This window comes from Lissotriton vulgaris, chromosome 6 (genome assembly GCF_964263255.1).
Source record: "Lissotriton vulgaris chromosome 6, aLisVul1.2, whole genome shotgun sequence".
NCBI lineage: Eukaryota > Metazoa > Chordata > Amphibia > Caudata > Salamandridae > Lissotriton > Lissotriton vulgaris.
The window spans coordinates 909845694-909863815 of NC_141694.1; the positions used below are offsets into that span (position 1 = coordinate 909845694).

Below are 18122 nucleotides of genomic sequence, written 5' to 3' on the forward strand. Positions count from 1 at the left end.
GCACAATTTACACAAATGCCCGAGGGGCACGGAAAACCATATACTATGGAAGTCGAATGCAAAATTACTAGCAGGTAAGTACTGTACTAATAGGCTTTGGAATCGCTAGGACTACGTTACTGAACCTTCAGATTACTAGTAGGAGACCTAGGGGACTCGGGTGCAGAGTGTGCACTCTCACGCGGGATGCGGGACAAAGTCTATGGGAGCTAGTAAAGACAAAGTTAGTGTTCTCGGGCGAACCCGACTAGATAGGCTGAAAACGAAAGTGGATCTGGACCCTTGGATAGTGAGGCTATGCTGGGGCACCGAAATGCCGAAGTTACCTAGCCCAGGGGCTGCGGCTGCATAGGTCTGGAAAGATGTCGGGAATCCTCGTTGCAGTCTATGGAGCCTGAAGAAAGAAGTTGCTGGCAGGCGACCAGTGAAGATTGTTCGAGTGATCCAAGCCTGGATCGAAGATGGATGACACCTGAAAGCAGAGGGGAACAAGTTCTTGACCACTAGCCAGTGATCAGATGGCACCAGGAGGGCACCGGATGGTAGTCACCTCGACTAGGTGAGTGGGCGACGCTGGGCTCTGCAGTCTCACGGACCAGGAGGCGTTGTCGGCGACCAGGATGGAGGTGCGAGCTGTCCCACGATGGTTGATGCTGTCGACGTCGCTGGACCCAGGATTGGGGCAACAAGTATTGGCAAATTCAAGCCCACTCGGTGGACCTAAAATGGCGTCTGGAGTGGACCAGGAGGGTCCGGGGTGCTCCTCTTTTGGAAGGGAGCAAGGGGCAGTCTGGAGCAACCAGACCAGCAGTGTTGTCGTCGTCGGGAAGGCCACAAGCCAACGGGCTAGTAGCCAGACAACGCGGTGAGCAGCAAAAAGCAGAAGGGCCCCACGCAGATCGTGGAGATGCTGGGGGGCTGGACTTCGGTGCTGGAGCTGCTCAGGGTCGGGGCTTCTCGGACCCCAAAGCACTCACCAGAGGATCCCTCGGCGGTCGTGCTGGATAGAAGTCGTGCAGTTCTGATGATGGCCGGTCCCTCGAGGTCTCGTCGCACCTACGGTTCTCAGCTCAGCTGTAGAGGTAGGTAGAGGTCAGAGGTGCCAGGGAAGCAGGGTCTCGTCGTGCTGGTCGGTCGGATTCCTGAGGAAGGACGTGCAGCAAACCGCAGAGTTCTTAGATGGTGCCTGCGGATGCAGGGTGACTACTCCTTAGCCACAAGGGAGAAATCTTGAGAAGAAGTCGAGAGTTCCTTTCGTAGAAAGTAGTTTCTTGATTCAAAGATGATCTAATTTGGAAGGGTCCCCGCTCCTGCCTTTATCCTAAAGAAAGGGGTGGGTACGCGACTAGGTCCTGCCCTAGGGGTGGGACCAGGAAGGGGGGTGGTTACACCCCTCTCCCATGCCGGACTTTCCCCAGGCCAGGGGCTGGTGTGCCCCTGGAACTGGTTCTAGCCGGCAGATGCGTAGTGAGCACCGGGGTGCCACTTGCAGTCACCTTCCTGTAAAGCCCTGCCTACCCAGGATACACAAAACCCTGTCTGGGATGGTGCTAGCACCGCCCCTGACAGGAAACCCTTTGTCCAAGCTCTCCTCGCTGGAAGGACTCCCAGCAGCAGGAGGTCAGACTCGTGTCTGTGGTGGCAGCATCCACTTTGTGGAGCTGAGGCTTCAGTTAACTTTAACCGGGGTTCACAGTTACATACATGTAGTGCCCCTCTAGAAGGGTGGAATGCTAACCCCGTCGCCAGAATTGGCGAGGGGTTAGTATTCCAATTCGTATGACACCTTACTCGACATGTTTTGATAAAGCAATACCAAAGATAGCATTTAACCGCGAGGATTATAATGCACTTAAGAGTATATGGTATGCGTTATCATGGAACAGCTATTAGGACTTGGTTCCGCAAGCTGCAAACGGACTCAGCTCATGCCAGAGCACCATTTCACACGATTCCAAGGACTCTGCCTTCAGGATTGTCAAGGCCTGCCATAGGAGTGACTGATAGGAATCTGTGTGTCCATTGTTAGGGTTAGATATAGGTATACTATATCTAAAGCAAAGGGTGATTACACCACCTTGCCCCAGCTGTCGTGCAGCCAGTTGTGTCAGATTTAGATGGCCATCCAGGGGTGGCATAATACATGCTTCAGCCCCTGGTAGGCCCTGGGTACACCTCTGCCCTGAGTGACAGGGTCTGATAAGGTGGCCCAGTACCAATTGGATAATGCACCTAAGGTACACATGTCAATTTAGTGAGAGAACAGCTAGGCTGTGGGTCTGATTGGCAGGCCCACAGCCAGAGAAAGTCGTAAACCAGTGAAACAAAAGCAAAAAATCTGGGTGATCATAGGATTGCAGACCCTACTCTCCTACAGCAGGAAGCCGCAAAGGAGGCCGGCCCCTGTAGTCCCCCTGGGAGGGAGGTAGAAGGGAGGGAGGTAGAAGGCAAGTGCTGGTGCTGCAGGCGACTCGCGCTGCGTGAGCCTGCTGCGCTTATCAAGCACCTCCTGGCGTGAATGTGGTTGCGGCAGGAAGCCGCAAAGGAGGCTGGTCCCTGTATTCCCCAGGGAGGGAGGCAGAAGGCAAGTGATGGTGCGGCGGGCGTCCCGCGCTGCGGGAGCCTGTGGCATTTTCATGATGTTGCTAGGAGCTCTGGAATGTTATGTGCACCAGCTGAGAATGTTATGTTTAGAAAGGCTTCAGTTGGAAGATGCTGGATTCACTGAAGAGCTCACCTGTGGATGGGATCCTTTTTACTCTAATAAACCGAATTTACTTCATTTAATTGTCCTGCACTTCATTACACTTGGCGACTAGGATGGGATGAAAGGAAGGAAAGGAAGGAAAAATCTCAACACTAGACTTTATTTGATTTGGATTTTACTTCATAATGGACTCATTTATTCAAGAAATGTAGGTACTGTGACTATGTTTTAATCTCTAATTTATAGCTGAGTTGGATTTTTTCAGCTACTATATTTTTTGGGGGGAGTTCTCTTCACTTCAATTACTTTGAATTATTTAACCTTCATAAGTAAAGATTCATCTTTGGATGTGCTTTTGGACTAATGATTTGGGCTAACAAGAGAGCAACTACCAGTGTATTCATGTCGAATCCTGTTTGTTAAGCCCTTAGTCTTGCTTGGTTTTATTTTATCGTAGTTGGTGTCACTTCTTTGGGAAACCGACTTCTATTTAAAATTGATTTGGAGGCGATTCATTTGACACCTGATGTGAAGCGATTATTTAGCACCTGTTGCTGAAACTTTGGCATCTTGAATTCAACTGCATTCAACTTAAACTTGCCCTGAGACTTACAGTTTTTCTGGGCATCATTTAAAGCTACTGCTCCGATTTTCTCGAGCTAAGGAAGGACGTCACTGCAGTGCTTGTTTCCAGGCAGCGCCTCACTGCAGCAGCAGCGATCGCTTTGTTTCCAGGCAGCGTCTCAATACATCGTAGTGTATCCAAGCGACAGCGACAACTTCTTCACAACGTCACGCGTCACGCTGTACGGCAGCGTAGGCGCCATTTTGAGTGTATTCTTTGCGTGCTCAGTCAGTGACACGCACACTTTGCTGGCTACATTATGGTGTAAGTTTTTTTTAAAATTACATTTCGGATGTCAGCGTGTCTGTTCAGTGGCACGCACACTTTGCCAGGGCATATTTCTGAGTGACTGCTTATACAGTGTTGTGTCAGCATTTTTGCTATCAGCGTGTCCATTCAGTGGCACGCACACTTCATCAGCGCATATTTACCAGTTTCATCAGTGACACGCACACTTTGTTTGGCAGATCAGCTGTGAGCAGTCATAAGATTCAACTGCCGGCATGTTGGATCAGTGACTTGCACACTTCTTTCTGGGATATTTTCGAGCACAGTAATTTAGCGGCTTAAGCCTTCTTTCACAGTGAGACTGATTTGACGTGCTGCAATAAACTACAGTGACACGCACACTTAAATGTTGCTTAGAATTTTAGTGTAAACTATTAGATAGATTTTTCCCCTCACTGTCATTTGTTTTGTACTTTATATTGATTATCTTACAATGCTTATTGTGTACTAGTGTCCTAGTGATAGGTTTTATCTTTTTCTTCAGGCATTCAAAGTAACTGTGAGCAACTTTAGTTTTCTTTTTAGAAAGATAGTCTTTCTTTATAAAAAAAAAAAAGATGCAAAATGTAACCGCACGACAGTTCTTTTTGTCTTCTCCTGGGGATCCTCCCATCAGATGGCAAAAATGGTGCAAAGTATTTGAGCGTTATACTAGAGTTTGTGGTACTAGTTTAAATGCAGAGAGAAAGACCGCATTGTTGTTGCATTGTCTAGGTTCGGAGGGCCAAGATGTGTTTGACCATCTCCCTGAAATGGATAACAGTAGTTTAAATGAGTATGAAGTATGCATGGCCAAACTTGATAAACATTATCTCCCGAAGGTCAGTACTATATTGGAGAGGTATCACTTTGGTAGAAGAACACAATTGGAAGAAGAAAGCATTGAAAAATACATTACAGCTCTTAGGAAATTAGCTTCAACATGTAGGTTTGGTGAGTCTGTTGACGAACAAATAAAGGACCAGTTCATGCTGGGATGAAATATTGAAAAGGTTAGAGAGGAATTGTGGCAAAAAGGTGAGCCGAGTTTGGATGATGCCATCACCAATGCTAAAAGAATAGAACATTCCATTAAATGTGTAGAAGTAATAAACAAAAATGGGGAGAATAAAGGCAGGGACACCGTCCAAGTGGTTAGATCCACCTCCAAAGGTAGTGTTCCACAAAAAGAAATTAGGAGAAGTATTGTTTCACAGAAAGAAGTTAAAAGCGAGAATTCTTCAAACAATGTCTCGAACAAAAAACCACAGAGGGGATTCGATTTTTCACAGATTAGATGCTTTAGATGTGGGAAGTGTGGTCATTTTGCTAATGGCAGACAGTGTCCTGGATGGAAGGTGACCTGTAGCAAATGTAAAAAGAAGGGACACTTTTCACAAGCTTGTAAGGCAAAAAATTATAAAGGGAAGGTTAATGAGATTTTTTAGGATTTTGAAGATGATACTGAGGGTGTTGATGAAGTTGACTGTGGCCAGATTTTAGTACAGACAGTGCATGATCAAGGGAGTGAGAACTGTCCTTCTGATACTATTCTTGTGGATGGTCAATCAACTAAAGTCCTATTTGATTCAGGGGCAAAGATCACCATTGTAGCGAGGGAATTTTATTTACTCAAGTTGAAAGACAAAGTCAAGTTGGTTCGCCCTGATATCAAACCATTAGCCTATCGGGGTGAACCGATTAAACTCATGGGTTATTTCATGGGGTTTATCAACTACAAGGAAAGATTGACCACCACTAAAGTTTATGTGTCACAAAAAGGGGATAGTATTATAAGGTGGCTCGCTCAAAGATCTAGGGGTCATGTTGAACTCAAACTCATCTCCTCCTATTGTGCTAAAGAAACCTTTTGTGTCGCAACGTGTAGTAGTCTCAACCATAGATCAAGACTTTAGTAACAGTCTTAAGGCAAAATTGCCCATGGTCTTCTCTGACAAGTTAGGGTGTTTGAAGGATTATTATCATCATATAAGATTGAAAGAGGCTGCAGTACCGGTTTGTTGCAAAGTACGTAGTGTGTCTGTGGCAGTCAGAGAGCAAGTGAAAGGGGAGCTTGAAAGGTTGGTCAAAGATTGTATCATAGAAGAAGTTGAAGGCACTGAATGGGTCGCCCCCATTGTCGCAGCGAAGAAATCGGACGGTTCTCTTCATCTATGTGTTGACCTTAGAGAGTTAAATAAAAATGTGGTGGTAGACCGATATCCCTTACCAAAAATCGTTGACATGCTTATGCTGCTGAAGAGAGACAACATTTTTAGCACAGTTGACCTACGATCTGCCTACCATCAGATCAATCTTGATGAGGAATCTAAAGACTTAACAGCCTTTGTGACACCGTATGGCACTTTCCGCTTTGTGATACTTTCGTTTGGTTTAGTATCAGCTGCATCGGTTTTTCAAAGGGCTTTGGAAAACATTATCAAATGTTTAAGTGGTGTGAGAGTATATCAGGATAACATTTTGATTTTTGGGTCTGACGATAAAGAACATGATGATAGACTTTTTCAAGTTTTAGGTCGGTAGAGTGAGTCTGGTTTGACTGTCAAGATTGAAAAGTGTAAATTTACGAAAGATTCAATTGAGTATTTGGGACATACAATTACAAAAGGAGGAATCTTGCCTAAAGAAAGTCTTGTCTCTACAATCTCAAAGATGCCATCCCCTGCTAACAAAGAGGAGTTAATGAGTTTTTTGGGAGTGGCTGAATATTACAGCAAGTTTATTAAGGGATTTGCTTCTTTGTGTGTGAATATGAGGTCCTTGCTCAAGAAAGGATGAGAATTATTGTGGAGTGATGAGTGCGAACAGGAATTTGGTTTGTTAAAAGAGAAGTTGAGTGTTGCACCAAAATTTAATAGTTTTGATCCGGGAGAGAAATCAATTTTAACAACGGATGCCAGTGTGAAAGGCTTAGGGGCTGTGTTGGTTCAGAAGGTTAGAGGTCAGGAAGAGGTGATATTATTTTTTACCAAGGAGCTTAAGAGGTGCTGAGACACGTTACTCGGTCGTGGAAAGAGAGGCCTTAGCGGTGTATTGCTCTGTAAGAAAACTTACGAACACGTTATGGGGCAGCACTTTTGAAATAAGGACGGATCATAAACCACTTTGTGAGATTTTGAAGAAAAAAGGGATGGATGCTGTTTCGGATAGAATCACAAAGTGGGTTGTTGGGTTACAAGACTACAATTTTGAGGTAAAGTATATTCCAGGAATTGAAAATAAAGTAGCGGATGCATTATCTCGCTTAGGCCAGAAGGAGGAATCTAGTGTGAGTGAAGACTTTGAAGATGATGAGTTGGTTTGTGTCATAGATGAAGGGGTGATTGACAAAGATAGGTGGGTAAAGGCTTTACAAGAAGATACTGTTATGATGCGGCTTGTAAAGTCCATTAACGCGGGTTGGCATGTGAAATCTAAGGGGAATGAGATGTTGGAGAAATTCTGGCATGTTAAAGATCAACTGTCTGAACAAGAGGGTTTGCTCATGAGAGGTACTAGATTAATTCCGCCTTTGCTCATCAGAGATGAATTAATTTGTTTGGCACATATTGGTCATTTGGGTATTTCTAAAACAAAAGAGAGCTTAAGATCATCTTATTGGTGGCCAGGCATGGACTTGGAGGTTGAACGGAAGATAAGGGATTGTATGTAATATGTGCTTTGAGTGAAAGGGTGGCGAAACCCAAGGTTCAACCCATGATTATCAGGAGTCGTCCGGATGAACCTTGGAAAGAAGTGGGTTTAGACATTTTAGGCCCCATTTTTTCTGCTGGGTGCGAGTGGTATGTCTTGGTGGATTTGTTTTCTAGGTAACCTGAGATAGCTATTACTCGGGGTATAGAAACTAAACACGTAATTGCATTTTTGGAAAAACTGTGTGCTAGGGAGGGAATCCCTAATACCATTCTGACAGACAATGGCACTCAACTAGTGTCAAAAGAAATGGTGACATTTCTTTCTAAACATGGTGTGAGACACAAAAGGTCAGCTTTATATCACCCAGAAACCAACGGAATGGTTGAGAGGTTCAACCGGGTTCTTAAGGAGACTATTAGAATGGCAAAATCTTCTGGATCTGATTGGAGATGCAATATATTTAAAAAAGTTAAGGTATATAGGTTATCTCAACATAGTGTTACAGGTAGAACCCCCTTTGAGATTTTCAGGTCAAGAAGAGCCAATACCTTAGTAACTCCTGCTTGGGTCAATGACTTACAACCTAGAGCATTTTCCGGTGATGATGGTGACTGGAGATTACGTGAATCGCTCAAAATTGATAACAGGAAGAGGCTCTATGACTTGAGAAAAATGTAAAAATTACACTTGTTAAGGTGGGTGATTGGGTTCTCATAAAAAACCTGGGTAAGAAAAACAAAATGCTGTCTGCAATGTTTTTGAAACCTATTCAAGTCATTAAGGTTTTTAATAATGCAGTCAAGACAGCAGATCATCGAATTTGGAATTTGAATAGGGTGGTGGTGGTAAGAGAAGATTTTGAATCGGATTCTTGGAGTTCAGCTCCTGAGGACAATCGTAGGTTTGATTCTAAGAGTCGAGGTTTCGAGGATCAATGCAGAAGTCATCTTGGATTTTCCTCGGATGCATCTTCTTGTGGTGTCCCACCGCTGCAAGCTCATAGATCAGCAAGAATCTCTCGTACACCTATTTATTTGAAAGATTATGTTAATTAGGACTTAATTATATTATTGTTTATTCTGTAAGGTGGGAGATGTGTGGCATTTTCATGATGTTGCTAGGAGCTCTGGAATGTTATGTGCACCAGCTGAGAATGTTATGTTTAGAAAGGCTTCAGTTGGAAGATGTTGGATGCACTGTGAAGAGCTCACCTGTGGATGGGATCCTTTTTACTCTAATACACCTAATTTACTTCATTTAATTGCCCTGCACTACATTACAGAGCCCTGCTGCACTTATCAAGTGCCTCCTGGCGCGAATGCGGTGGCGTCAGGAAGAAGCAAAGAAGTCCGGTCCCTGCAGTACCCCCGGGAGGGAAGCAGAAGGCAAGTGCTGGAACTGGTGCTCATGCAGCTAAGACCGGACAGGAGATATAGAGCACCATGCATTAGGGCTAATGCCTTCTAGAGGGGTGTCTTACTTATATCATATGCAGTGTGTATGGGCATGGCACACAGAGATGTGAAATGAGCCAGAACAGGAGTTACCCTGCTCGTAGTGTGCACTGTAACTGTTGACCTTCTAGTTCAAAATAATGTCAAACATTTTTTACTCATTTCATAACCAAACACCAAAAATATTCATAATATAAACATAACATTACAATATATTTTCTTTAGCCAAAATCTCGGTTACTCTTTTCAGTTGTATAATTCATTAATATGTTATCTCATCACATTTAATGTATATTACATTTGTTGTACAGAAATGCTTTCATCATTCACAAATCTTATGCTTAATTCTACTTAATGTTTCTTAAATGCATCCATAGTTGATGTTGAACCACAATTTGACGCTGGCCCAATGCATTTCGGGAAAGCGTGTTCCTTCTTCAGGGGAAATCTTGTAAATGTCTAATGCGTCTTGCTTATGGGCTTTTTACATCTGGGACCGTAATTTGAGCATGTAACCACAAGAAACTGTACTTTAGTTGACTTGCGTTTTTACTGTTCGCATGCAAATGATATAGAGTTGTTGTGGCAATGGTGCTTTATTCTAGTATTTCCGTCTTCAACAGAATCTCAGTTTTCAATCTGTGTCAAATTGATGTAATCACAATAGTATATCTTGAATAACCTTGCCCTATTCTCCCGACTTGGAAGCTCAAGTCTCTATTGCGTAATCTGTCGTATCTAGGAATACTGTCTGCTGTCACACCTCTATCTCTGCAACCGATACAAACGTACAAACGGGGACGTAACCTCAGAGATCTCCTGGTTCATAACAACATAGGCCAAACCAATGTCAATAGAGGGGTGGATCTCAAAGGGTTTTACCCATGTGGCCACTGTAAAGCCTGTAATCACAGTCACATGATCAAAGAATACTGGAACGCTAGTACTAACAGCATGAAACCCATAAAACAGTTTCTTACATGTACAACTACATTTGTGATCTATGTCTTAGTCTGTCCATGTAATCTTATGTATGTGGGCAGTACCACCCACATGGCCAAGAAACGGATCTTGGAACACACAAGAGCCATTAGCAAAAAAGATCAACTATATCCAGTGGCCAGACACTTTGAGACATATAATTTCTCAGATCCCACCAAACTGAAGTATTTCGTTATCGAACAGGTGCCCTTGCAAGTGAGAGGGGGGAACCGCATTCTGAAACTCAGGCAAAAAGAATCTAGACACATAATTAGCATGTGCACTAGATATCCTAAAGGGCACAATATGGATGAGGAGATGGCCATACAATTGCATGAAACCAAATAAATAGTTAGTGCCATCTCGCTTTATGTGAAATAGATGTGGTAACTGCTTGACGGAAATTTAATATAGCATAATCTGTACAGAATAATGTGTAATGATTCCCTGTTGAAATGTTTCTTGCACATATCTTTCTAATTTCTGTCTTTTTCTTCTTCTGACTTCTCTCGATCACAGGATATAAGGGAGGGACTATGCCTCAGGACTGCGGCACGGCCACCTTAATCCTTTTCACCGTCGTCTCCCTATGTATTTCTCTTTTATGCACTTTCACGACATTTAATTTTTTTGTGCACTGTGTGTTTACATAAGTCTGGTTACTTATTGATTACTCCGCGATGTGCAGTTTATTTCTGGTTTCTCTGTGAATATGTGACCGGATGGAAATTCCTATATAGAGATAAGGCACTAACAAGCCTAAACAACATGACTCATTTTGAGCTGTTATTATCTCTTTTACCGACAGTCTTAATATACATGAGTACCAGATGTTCCCATTTTGCAAAAGCACATATATGATACTCTCGTTATTAACTGTCCAGATCATGCTCAAACGAATTGTTTATGAAACATAGGGCGATGAACTACGTTACCCAAAATGCATTGCGGCGGACAATTCTCTCCCGCCGATGCATTTTCATTATGATCTGAGTTCTTTTACAGACCGAGTGCAATCTTTTTAGATTTACTCTTTGTTTCAGTACATGTTGATTGATACTATGTATTTTACATTTAGTATATGACTTGAGTCTGTATACTTAAAGATGGCGCCCGTTTTTACTATTCCAGTCCGCCTTCTATGATTGCACTTCTTCTTGTACTATTACGAGAGTTGTTAAAATGGAGTAACTTTATTTGTCCAAATTGTGTGAAAAAGCGCTCTTGAAGTGCGAAACGAGTCATGTTTGGTTTATGACTTCAATAAACCAGGATTATTTGACTTAAGGGACGGCCTTTCGTGTGTTATTTGACCTGAGTGCTCGATGGAACCCTGTTTTATTTGCGAGATATATATATATATATATATATATATATATATATATATTTGAGGTGAGCAGATCTAGAGTGTCGCTGGTGTTGAGAGTGCTCTAACAGGAGCTGCTTTCCACCTAAACTTGAGAACTACCCAGAGTTCTCTCCTTTTTTGCATAATTTATGCGTCACTATGCCTGAAAGGGTTTTGTTTTGACTTAATACTGGGTGCTCCCTTGTGTCTGGACAAAGCTTTACCTCTCTGAAGAGCTCTAATTAGAGCGAAACACTGTGTCAGGGGTTGCTTTTAATCATTTCAGGTTGGCTTGATTTGGTATTTTACCAATTCAAAGCTGTAATATTGTGCCTGGAGTGATAAAAGGCTTTTGTCATTTACAGCTCGGCAAGGACAGCACTGTACTAGTCCTATGCTTAAAGACTTTGCTGTATAAATGGCAAAAGACTTTGTCCTTTTCTATCTTGGCGTGGATAGCACTGTGCTAATCCTATGCTTAAAAACTTTGATAGAAAAACAGACATTTGAGGTGAGCAGATCTAGAGTGCCGCTGGTGTTGAGAGTGCTCTAACAGGAGCTGCTTTCCACCTAAATCACAAGTTACTACTTGTGTAACGATATATCTGTAAGAGACATTAGTTAGTGATAGATTGCTTACCTTAGAATATCTCAAGGCGTCAGACTGGATCCGGAAACTTTTGCGTAGCAATACCCCTGCGCGTCGGTAGGCGTCGTCTGCGGCTCCGCGTCCGTCGTCGGCGTCGTTAGCGCCGGAATGATGTCGGAGTACTTAGACACCGCCCATGCGCGCTGACGTCAGTTCTGATACAAAGCTTTTCCGCGCCAGATACGCAGAGCCATGATAGAACCAACAGTGGTGCCATGAAACTAGGACCCTGAAAGGGGATGACCTTAACCCTAGATATCGGTTCGCAGAACGGGGAGGATGGGTGGGTCGGTAAGGAATCTATCACTAACTAATGTCTCTTACAGATATATTCTTACACAAGTAGTAACTTGTGCATCTGAAAGAGACACGTTAGTGATAGATTCCTTACCTTAGAATAGATACCCCAGCAATACCAACCCCGGTGGTGGGTCTGCGAACCAATAATCACACCAGAAAGTCCTGGAGGACGGAACGGCCAAAGAAGCCATCTCTCCGGACTTGGCTGTCCAGGCAGTAGTGTCGTGCGAACGTGTGCAGCGAGGCCCACGTAGCTGCCTGGCAAATGTCCTGTAAGGGGACTCCTCGGCCCAAGGCAGCAGTTGTTGCCGTGGCTCGAGTGGAATGAGCCCGCAATCCAGCAGGGGGCTCCTTTTTGGCCATGGAGTAGCATGCCTGAAGACACAAGATAATCCACAGCGAAATGGTCCTCTTGTGTACCGCCTTTCCCTTCTTCGCGCCCACGTAACCAACAAAGAGTTGGTCATCCACCCAGAACTGGCGTGTGCGATCTAGGTAATAAGAGGGCGCACGTTTTGGGTCCAGACGGTGGAGCCTCTCTTCCTCTTTCGAGGGATGCGGAGGCGGAAAGAAGGTGGGCAAAGTAATGGACTGCCCGATGTGGAAGGCCGTGACAACCTTGGGCAGAAAGGAAGGTCATGTTTGCAACACCACCTTGTCCGGATGAACAGAGAGGAAAGGTGGAGTAGAAGAAAGAGCCTGGAGCTCACTCACTCTCCTGGCAGAGGTGATGGCAACCAGGAAAGCAGTCTTCAGGGTAAGAAGACGGAGAGGACAGTTATGGAGCGGCTCAAAGGGAGCACACATTAGATAAGTGAGTACAAGATTCAAGTCCCACTGGGGCATCACGAAGGGAACAGGAGGGAACATGTGTGTGATGCCCTTCAGAAATCTATTTACAATGGGGGACTTGAATAAGGAAGGCTGATCAGGTAGCCGTAAGAAGGCGGAAAGAGCAGAAAGGTACCCCTTAACAGTGCCCAGAGCAGAGCCCTGCTGGGCAAGGGAAAGAAGGAAGAGTAGAACTTCAGATAGGGGTGCAGAGAGAGGGTCCACAGCCTTTGCTGTGCACCATGCCACAAATCTGTTCCACCTGCAGGCGTATACCGACTTTGTGGAGGGACGCCTGGCTGCCAGAATGATATCACAGACTTCGGGAGGCAAGTCAAATGGCCTCCACTGCCGCCGCTCAATCTCCAAGCTTGTAGGTGGAGACTGGACAGGTTCGGGTGCAGGACCGACCCCTGCTGCTGCGACAGAAGGTCCTCCCGAAGAGGCAGACGAATCGGGGGATCGACTGACATGCTGAGTAGCTCGGGATACCAGTATCTTCGTGCCCAGTCCGGAGCCACAAGGATAACCTGGGCCCGGTCGCGCCTGATCTTCTTCAGCACTCTGGGCAGAAGTGGTATAGGCGGAAAGGCGTACAATAGACCGCAACTCCACTCGCGACGAAAAGCGTCTCCGAGCGAATGCCGCCTTGGAAATTCCAACACGCAGAACTGATGACCTTGCGCGTTCTCTTCTGTGGCGAATAGATCTAACCAAGGCTCTCCCCATTGCTGAAAGAGGCCTTGCGGCACATCTGAGTTCAGACGCCATTCGTGATCCATCATGCACCGCCGGCTGAGTTAGTTCGCCCTGGCATTCAGAGAGCCTGCCAGGTGTTGAACCACCAGGGTCACGCCCTGATGTTCCAGCCACTGCCAGAGGCGCAGAGCCTCCTGGCAAAGGGTCCACGACACCACCCCGCCTTGTTTGTTGAAGTACCACATGGCGTTTGTGTTGTCCGTGAACACCTGCACTACACTCCCCCGGACAGAGGGGAGGAATGCTTTCAGTGCTAGACGAATCGCCCGAAGCTCCAAAAGGTTGATATGGAGCCGGGACTCCGTCGGAGACCAGAGGCCTCTGATCTCCGCCTCTCCCATGTGGCCTCCCCAGACCTGGAGGGACGCGTCCGTCACAACCACGTGATCCGGGTGGGGTAGGGAGAGGGATCTGCCACTGACCCAGTCGCGGTCCGTGAGCCACCACTGCAGTTGTCTTGCAGTGCCATCCGAGATCAAGACATGATCGGACAGGTTGCCCTGATGCTGGGCCCACTGAAACTTCAGGTCCCACTGCAGAGCCCGCATCCGCCACCTGGCGTGAAGCACCAGAAGGATGCAGAAGGCCATCAGCCCCAGAAGCCGCAGCGTCAACCTGACCGAGATAACGGCTGAAAGATGGGAATCAGAGCCTGTATATCCAGAACCCGCTGTTCGGGAGGGTAAACCCGAAACTGCGCCGAGTCGAGAACCGCTCCAATGAAGAGGAGCTTCTGAGACGGGCACAGGTGCGACTTCGGCACATTGATGGAGAACCCCAGCAAATGCAGGAGGTCGGCCGTAGTCTGAAGGTGGCTGACGACTGTCTGGGGCGAGTCCGCCTTCAACAACCAGTCGTCGAGGTAGGGGAAGACTGACACCCCTAACCGGCGCAGATGAGCTGCGACCACACTCCTACACCACACATAGTATTGTTTTTCATAATCAGTGCTCCCACGTAGTCATAGGTCACAGCACGCCCGTCCCACAGCGGGCGGGGAGACCCCGTTGATGAAGCATGCCACCAAGGGTCTTTTTGGTGGGTGAGGGGTATTTAAACAAAGCTGTGTGCTTTCCACCATTGTAGGAGACACATGTAGTCTGGAGGAACACTTCTATACTTTCCCATAAGGGTGAATCCCTTTGTTTTTGGAAAAATATTTCTTGCCTTAGGATTCACTCAAAAGTATCAATATCCTTCACCACTGGTAAATGTCTAGACTCCACTAATTTAACAGCTTCACCAGATGTGAACAATGCCAAAAGCACTCCCATGCCTGGCACACAAGACAGACCATTGCCCTAGGAAAACGACCACTACCAGCCTGTGAGTGTGATAAATAGCGCTATAATTACTATCCTGTTGTGTCCCAGATTAATTATCTAATACTCAGTAGTTCTGAAGCCAACTGTAAACTAATACAAGTCCAATAATAATACAGTTTGCCACATAGCTCTCGTATACCAAATATGGACAGATACACTACAGTCCTCACCTAAAATTCAATACCATTATCAGTCCATGGAATGTAACCATTCAATCAGACCATTGGGCAGGGACAGGTTGCTGCCCATCAGTTCGCTTCAACATAGTTCACTCCAGAAACTCTTATCTAAACACCAAGTAAGACCGCTACTTGACAGCATCTAATGATATTAACTGAAAGGATAACCCAAATGCAGTCTATCCTTGCAGACCGGACCCCCTTTGCTCCCACCCACAATTGCTCAGGTCCACAACACCTCAGAATGGGTATCTATTTGCGGAAACCATCAAGATGGGAAATAAAATAAAAAAACATCCTAAAGGGGCCTTCAAAGCTGAACAAGGCTGCCAGCACATTACTAGCAATAAACTGCTAGGCAATGAGTCCCATAATATGGTAATCACCCTTTGGTGGTCATAATACACAATATGAAAGAACCCACTATAAAAGATCAAAACAGGGACAACACCCTTCCAATCACACACACTACAGAGCAAGCTATCCACGAGGCCAAGCGCTTCAAACACACAAATGAGAAGCAAATGCTATATCAATTTTAAAATACACAACTTTGGCCTATCTAAAATACCAAAATTGTTTCCAATTATTAAACTGCTAAATAAGAAAGGTGCTCAGAAAAAGAGGAGTGCAAAGGAGGAACACAATGTGGAATCGTTAATGTTTTGGCATACTAAAGTTGTGAGTCAATCAAGAGGAGGCGCAAGTCAAGAAAAATGTAATGGAAATTGTAGCAGCTGCAAACCAACAGAGACGTTTGAAAACCAGAACTTCTAATGCACAATACACATCTAACTGAAGTGAATAGCCTTTAAGTATGCCCTGCAACATTTAAGAGAAGGTATCACCATGCCGATAAGCACTTCCGTAGCCCACATAATCAGAGTAACCAATATTTAAATGCTACAATACAAGGCAAAATGAATTCCTTTTTTAATGCACATTGCACTTAGTATTACAATGTAATTCCACTTCATATTTAGAAAAAAGGATGCATTTTAAGGCGCTTGAAATATTGCTTTAATATGCAATGTTTGTGTTTTCTTTTTTTTTATTAGCAAAACAACAAGATCATTCAGACTAATGAACTTAGGAAAACCAACTATCAGTAGTTACAGAAAGTCAAAATAAAAGGGATCTCTTCACTGCTAACAAGAGTGAAAAAGATATTTTTGATTAAATGCAAACAATGACACATTTAAAAAACACAAGAACTTTCAAAGGTGTTCGTAATCAATTTAAATTGCATGCAGAAAGCTTTCTATAAGAAAGTGCATAAAACGCACACTTTTGATACACTGTGGACACTACCTGTTTGTGATGAACAAGCTGTTTTCGGATCTTTCTTGAATATAATCTATCCAAACTACTGTTTCCCTTTGTTGATCTATTGAGAGACTGCGTGTGTAGATTATTATTAATAAAACTCCACTGATTTCCTATAAGGGGGGAAAAATAATAGCAATTCAAGCTTGATCCATTAAACATGAGAGAAAGAGAGAGAATGAGAGAGAGAGAGAGAGAGAGAGAGAGAGAGAAAGAGAGAGAGAGAGAAAGAGAGAGAGAGAAAGAGAGAGAGAAAGATATATATATATATATATTATGCTCAATTACTGCAAAGTATTTCAAGCCATGAATGACAACTTAACTGGCAGGTGGCCAATGAACAAACCTTTGATAATACTCTTTCTGGAGCATACTCCATATAACTGCAGATTTTGAGCAGCTACTGGGATCCGACTGGATCAGGAAACATTTCCAGTATTTGCTCTCGTGCAACGAATGGTGGCGCCCAGGATTTTACCAGTGCCCCCTTCCTGCCTTTAGAAATTACGATACAGAGCCATATATAGGTGGCAGCTCTCTGCGCTGACATCAGTTTACAAAAAAGCATTCTGTCCACTTAGACGAACAAGATCTAGCTGCATTTTCCTTAACTGAAGACCCGGTCGGCTCCTAGATCCCCATTTTGCACACTACTACTGTTTGTTCATTTTGTACTCATTGATACAAGATGTTTTCCTTCTGGCGCACTGTTTCCAGAGACTGTTTCTCTAAGTGGCTCTGAGTTATTGTTGCATAAATAGTCACCAAAGAAACTTGCGTCAGTGCATCGAGTGAGGGCTTATAAGGACACCTTTGATGTCACATTTTCGGATCCAGTCTGGCACCTGGGAAGGAATCTAAGATAAGAAATCTGCCGCTAGATATCCCCATCAGATGCAGAAACTACAAGAGCCAGAGGAGCATCTCTGGAAGCACCAATAGGATACTTAAATGGGGAAGAAAAAAGTGGACACTGATAATTGTTAAAGAAGGAAGAAAGGATATATATGTATAGAAAACATGTATAAAGACATAAGTAAACACACACACATATATATATATATAGATATACAGATATAAATATAATACATACATTTGGACAAGGAACCAATTATGAGACGATAATGTCTGAGACAATAAGAGTACTAGGGTGAAAAGAGCCACGCAACTAGAAAATTAAAGGGAAAGTGTGAGAAGCCTTACACACAAAAGTAAACTTATGTCAGCTGACACAGGAAAACAAAGCCAACTGACTGGGGAAGCTACAACAGCCCCAGAGGCTTATCTCGTGAAGTAAGACTGCAGATTGAAAAACCTCGCTAGAGAGAATTCAAGACCTGCATCAGTGTTCATGAAATACTAACACGGGGAGGATTAGGATAAGAATGCCTCCGAAACATCCTGGCTGGGGTATCAGGGAAGATACGGAGGGTACATCATCGAACAAGGACAAAGAAGCAGAAGTAGAAATAATACCATGCATGAAAAGCTGAATCCAAAAGGGTACAGGACATACATGAATCCAAGTATGGAGTCCAGGATAGAGCATCCATACATAAGACCGGGAACAGAAAATAGTGTATGAAGTATAAACCTATCAGAAGAAAATCCTGCAAAATACCACATATGGAGATCGCAAAAAGCCTTTAATACCCCACGGATTATGAAGAGAAACTACTCCACAGGTTCCAAAGGGAATGGAAGCCACAAGGAA

At 44.3% G+C, this 18122-nt stretch overlaps 1 protein-coding gene across 6 annotated transcripts in view; it reads right to left on the reverse strand.

Moving 5' to 3' along the window:
- Positions 1-18122, reverse strand: part of BIRC6 (baculoviral IAP repeat containing 6) — a 2386688-nt gene that overhangs the window by 1297398 nt on the left and 1071168 nt on the right. For all 6 annotated transcript variants that reach the window (XM_086926902.1, XM_086926900.1, XM_086926901.1 and 3 more), the window contains one exon: positions 16394-16521. In XM_086926902.1, coding sequence (XP_086783028.1) covers positions 16394-16521 — 128 coding nt within the window. The remainder of the gene's footprint in view (positions 1-16393; positions 16522-18122) is intronic.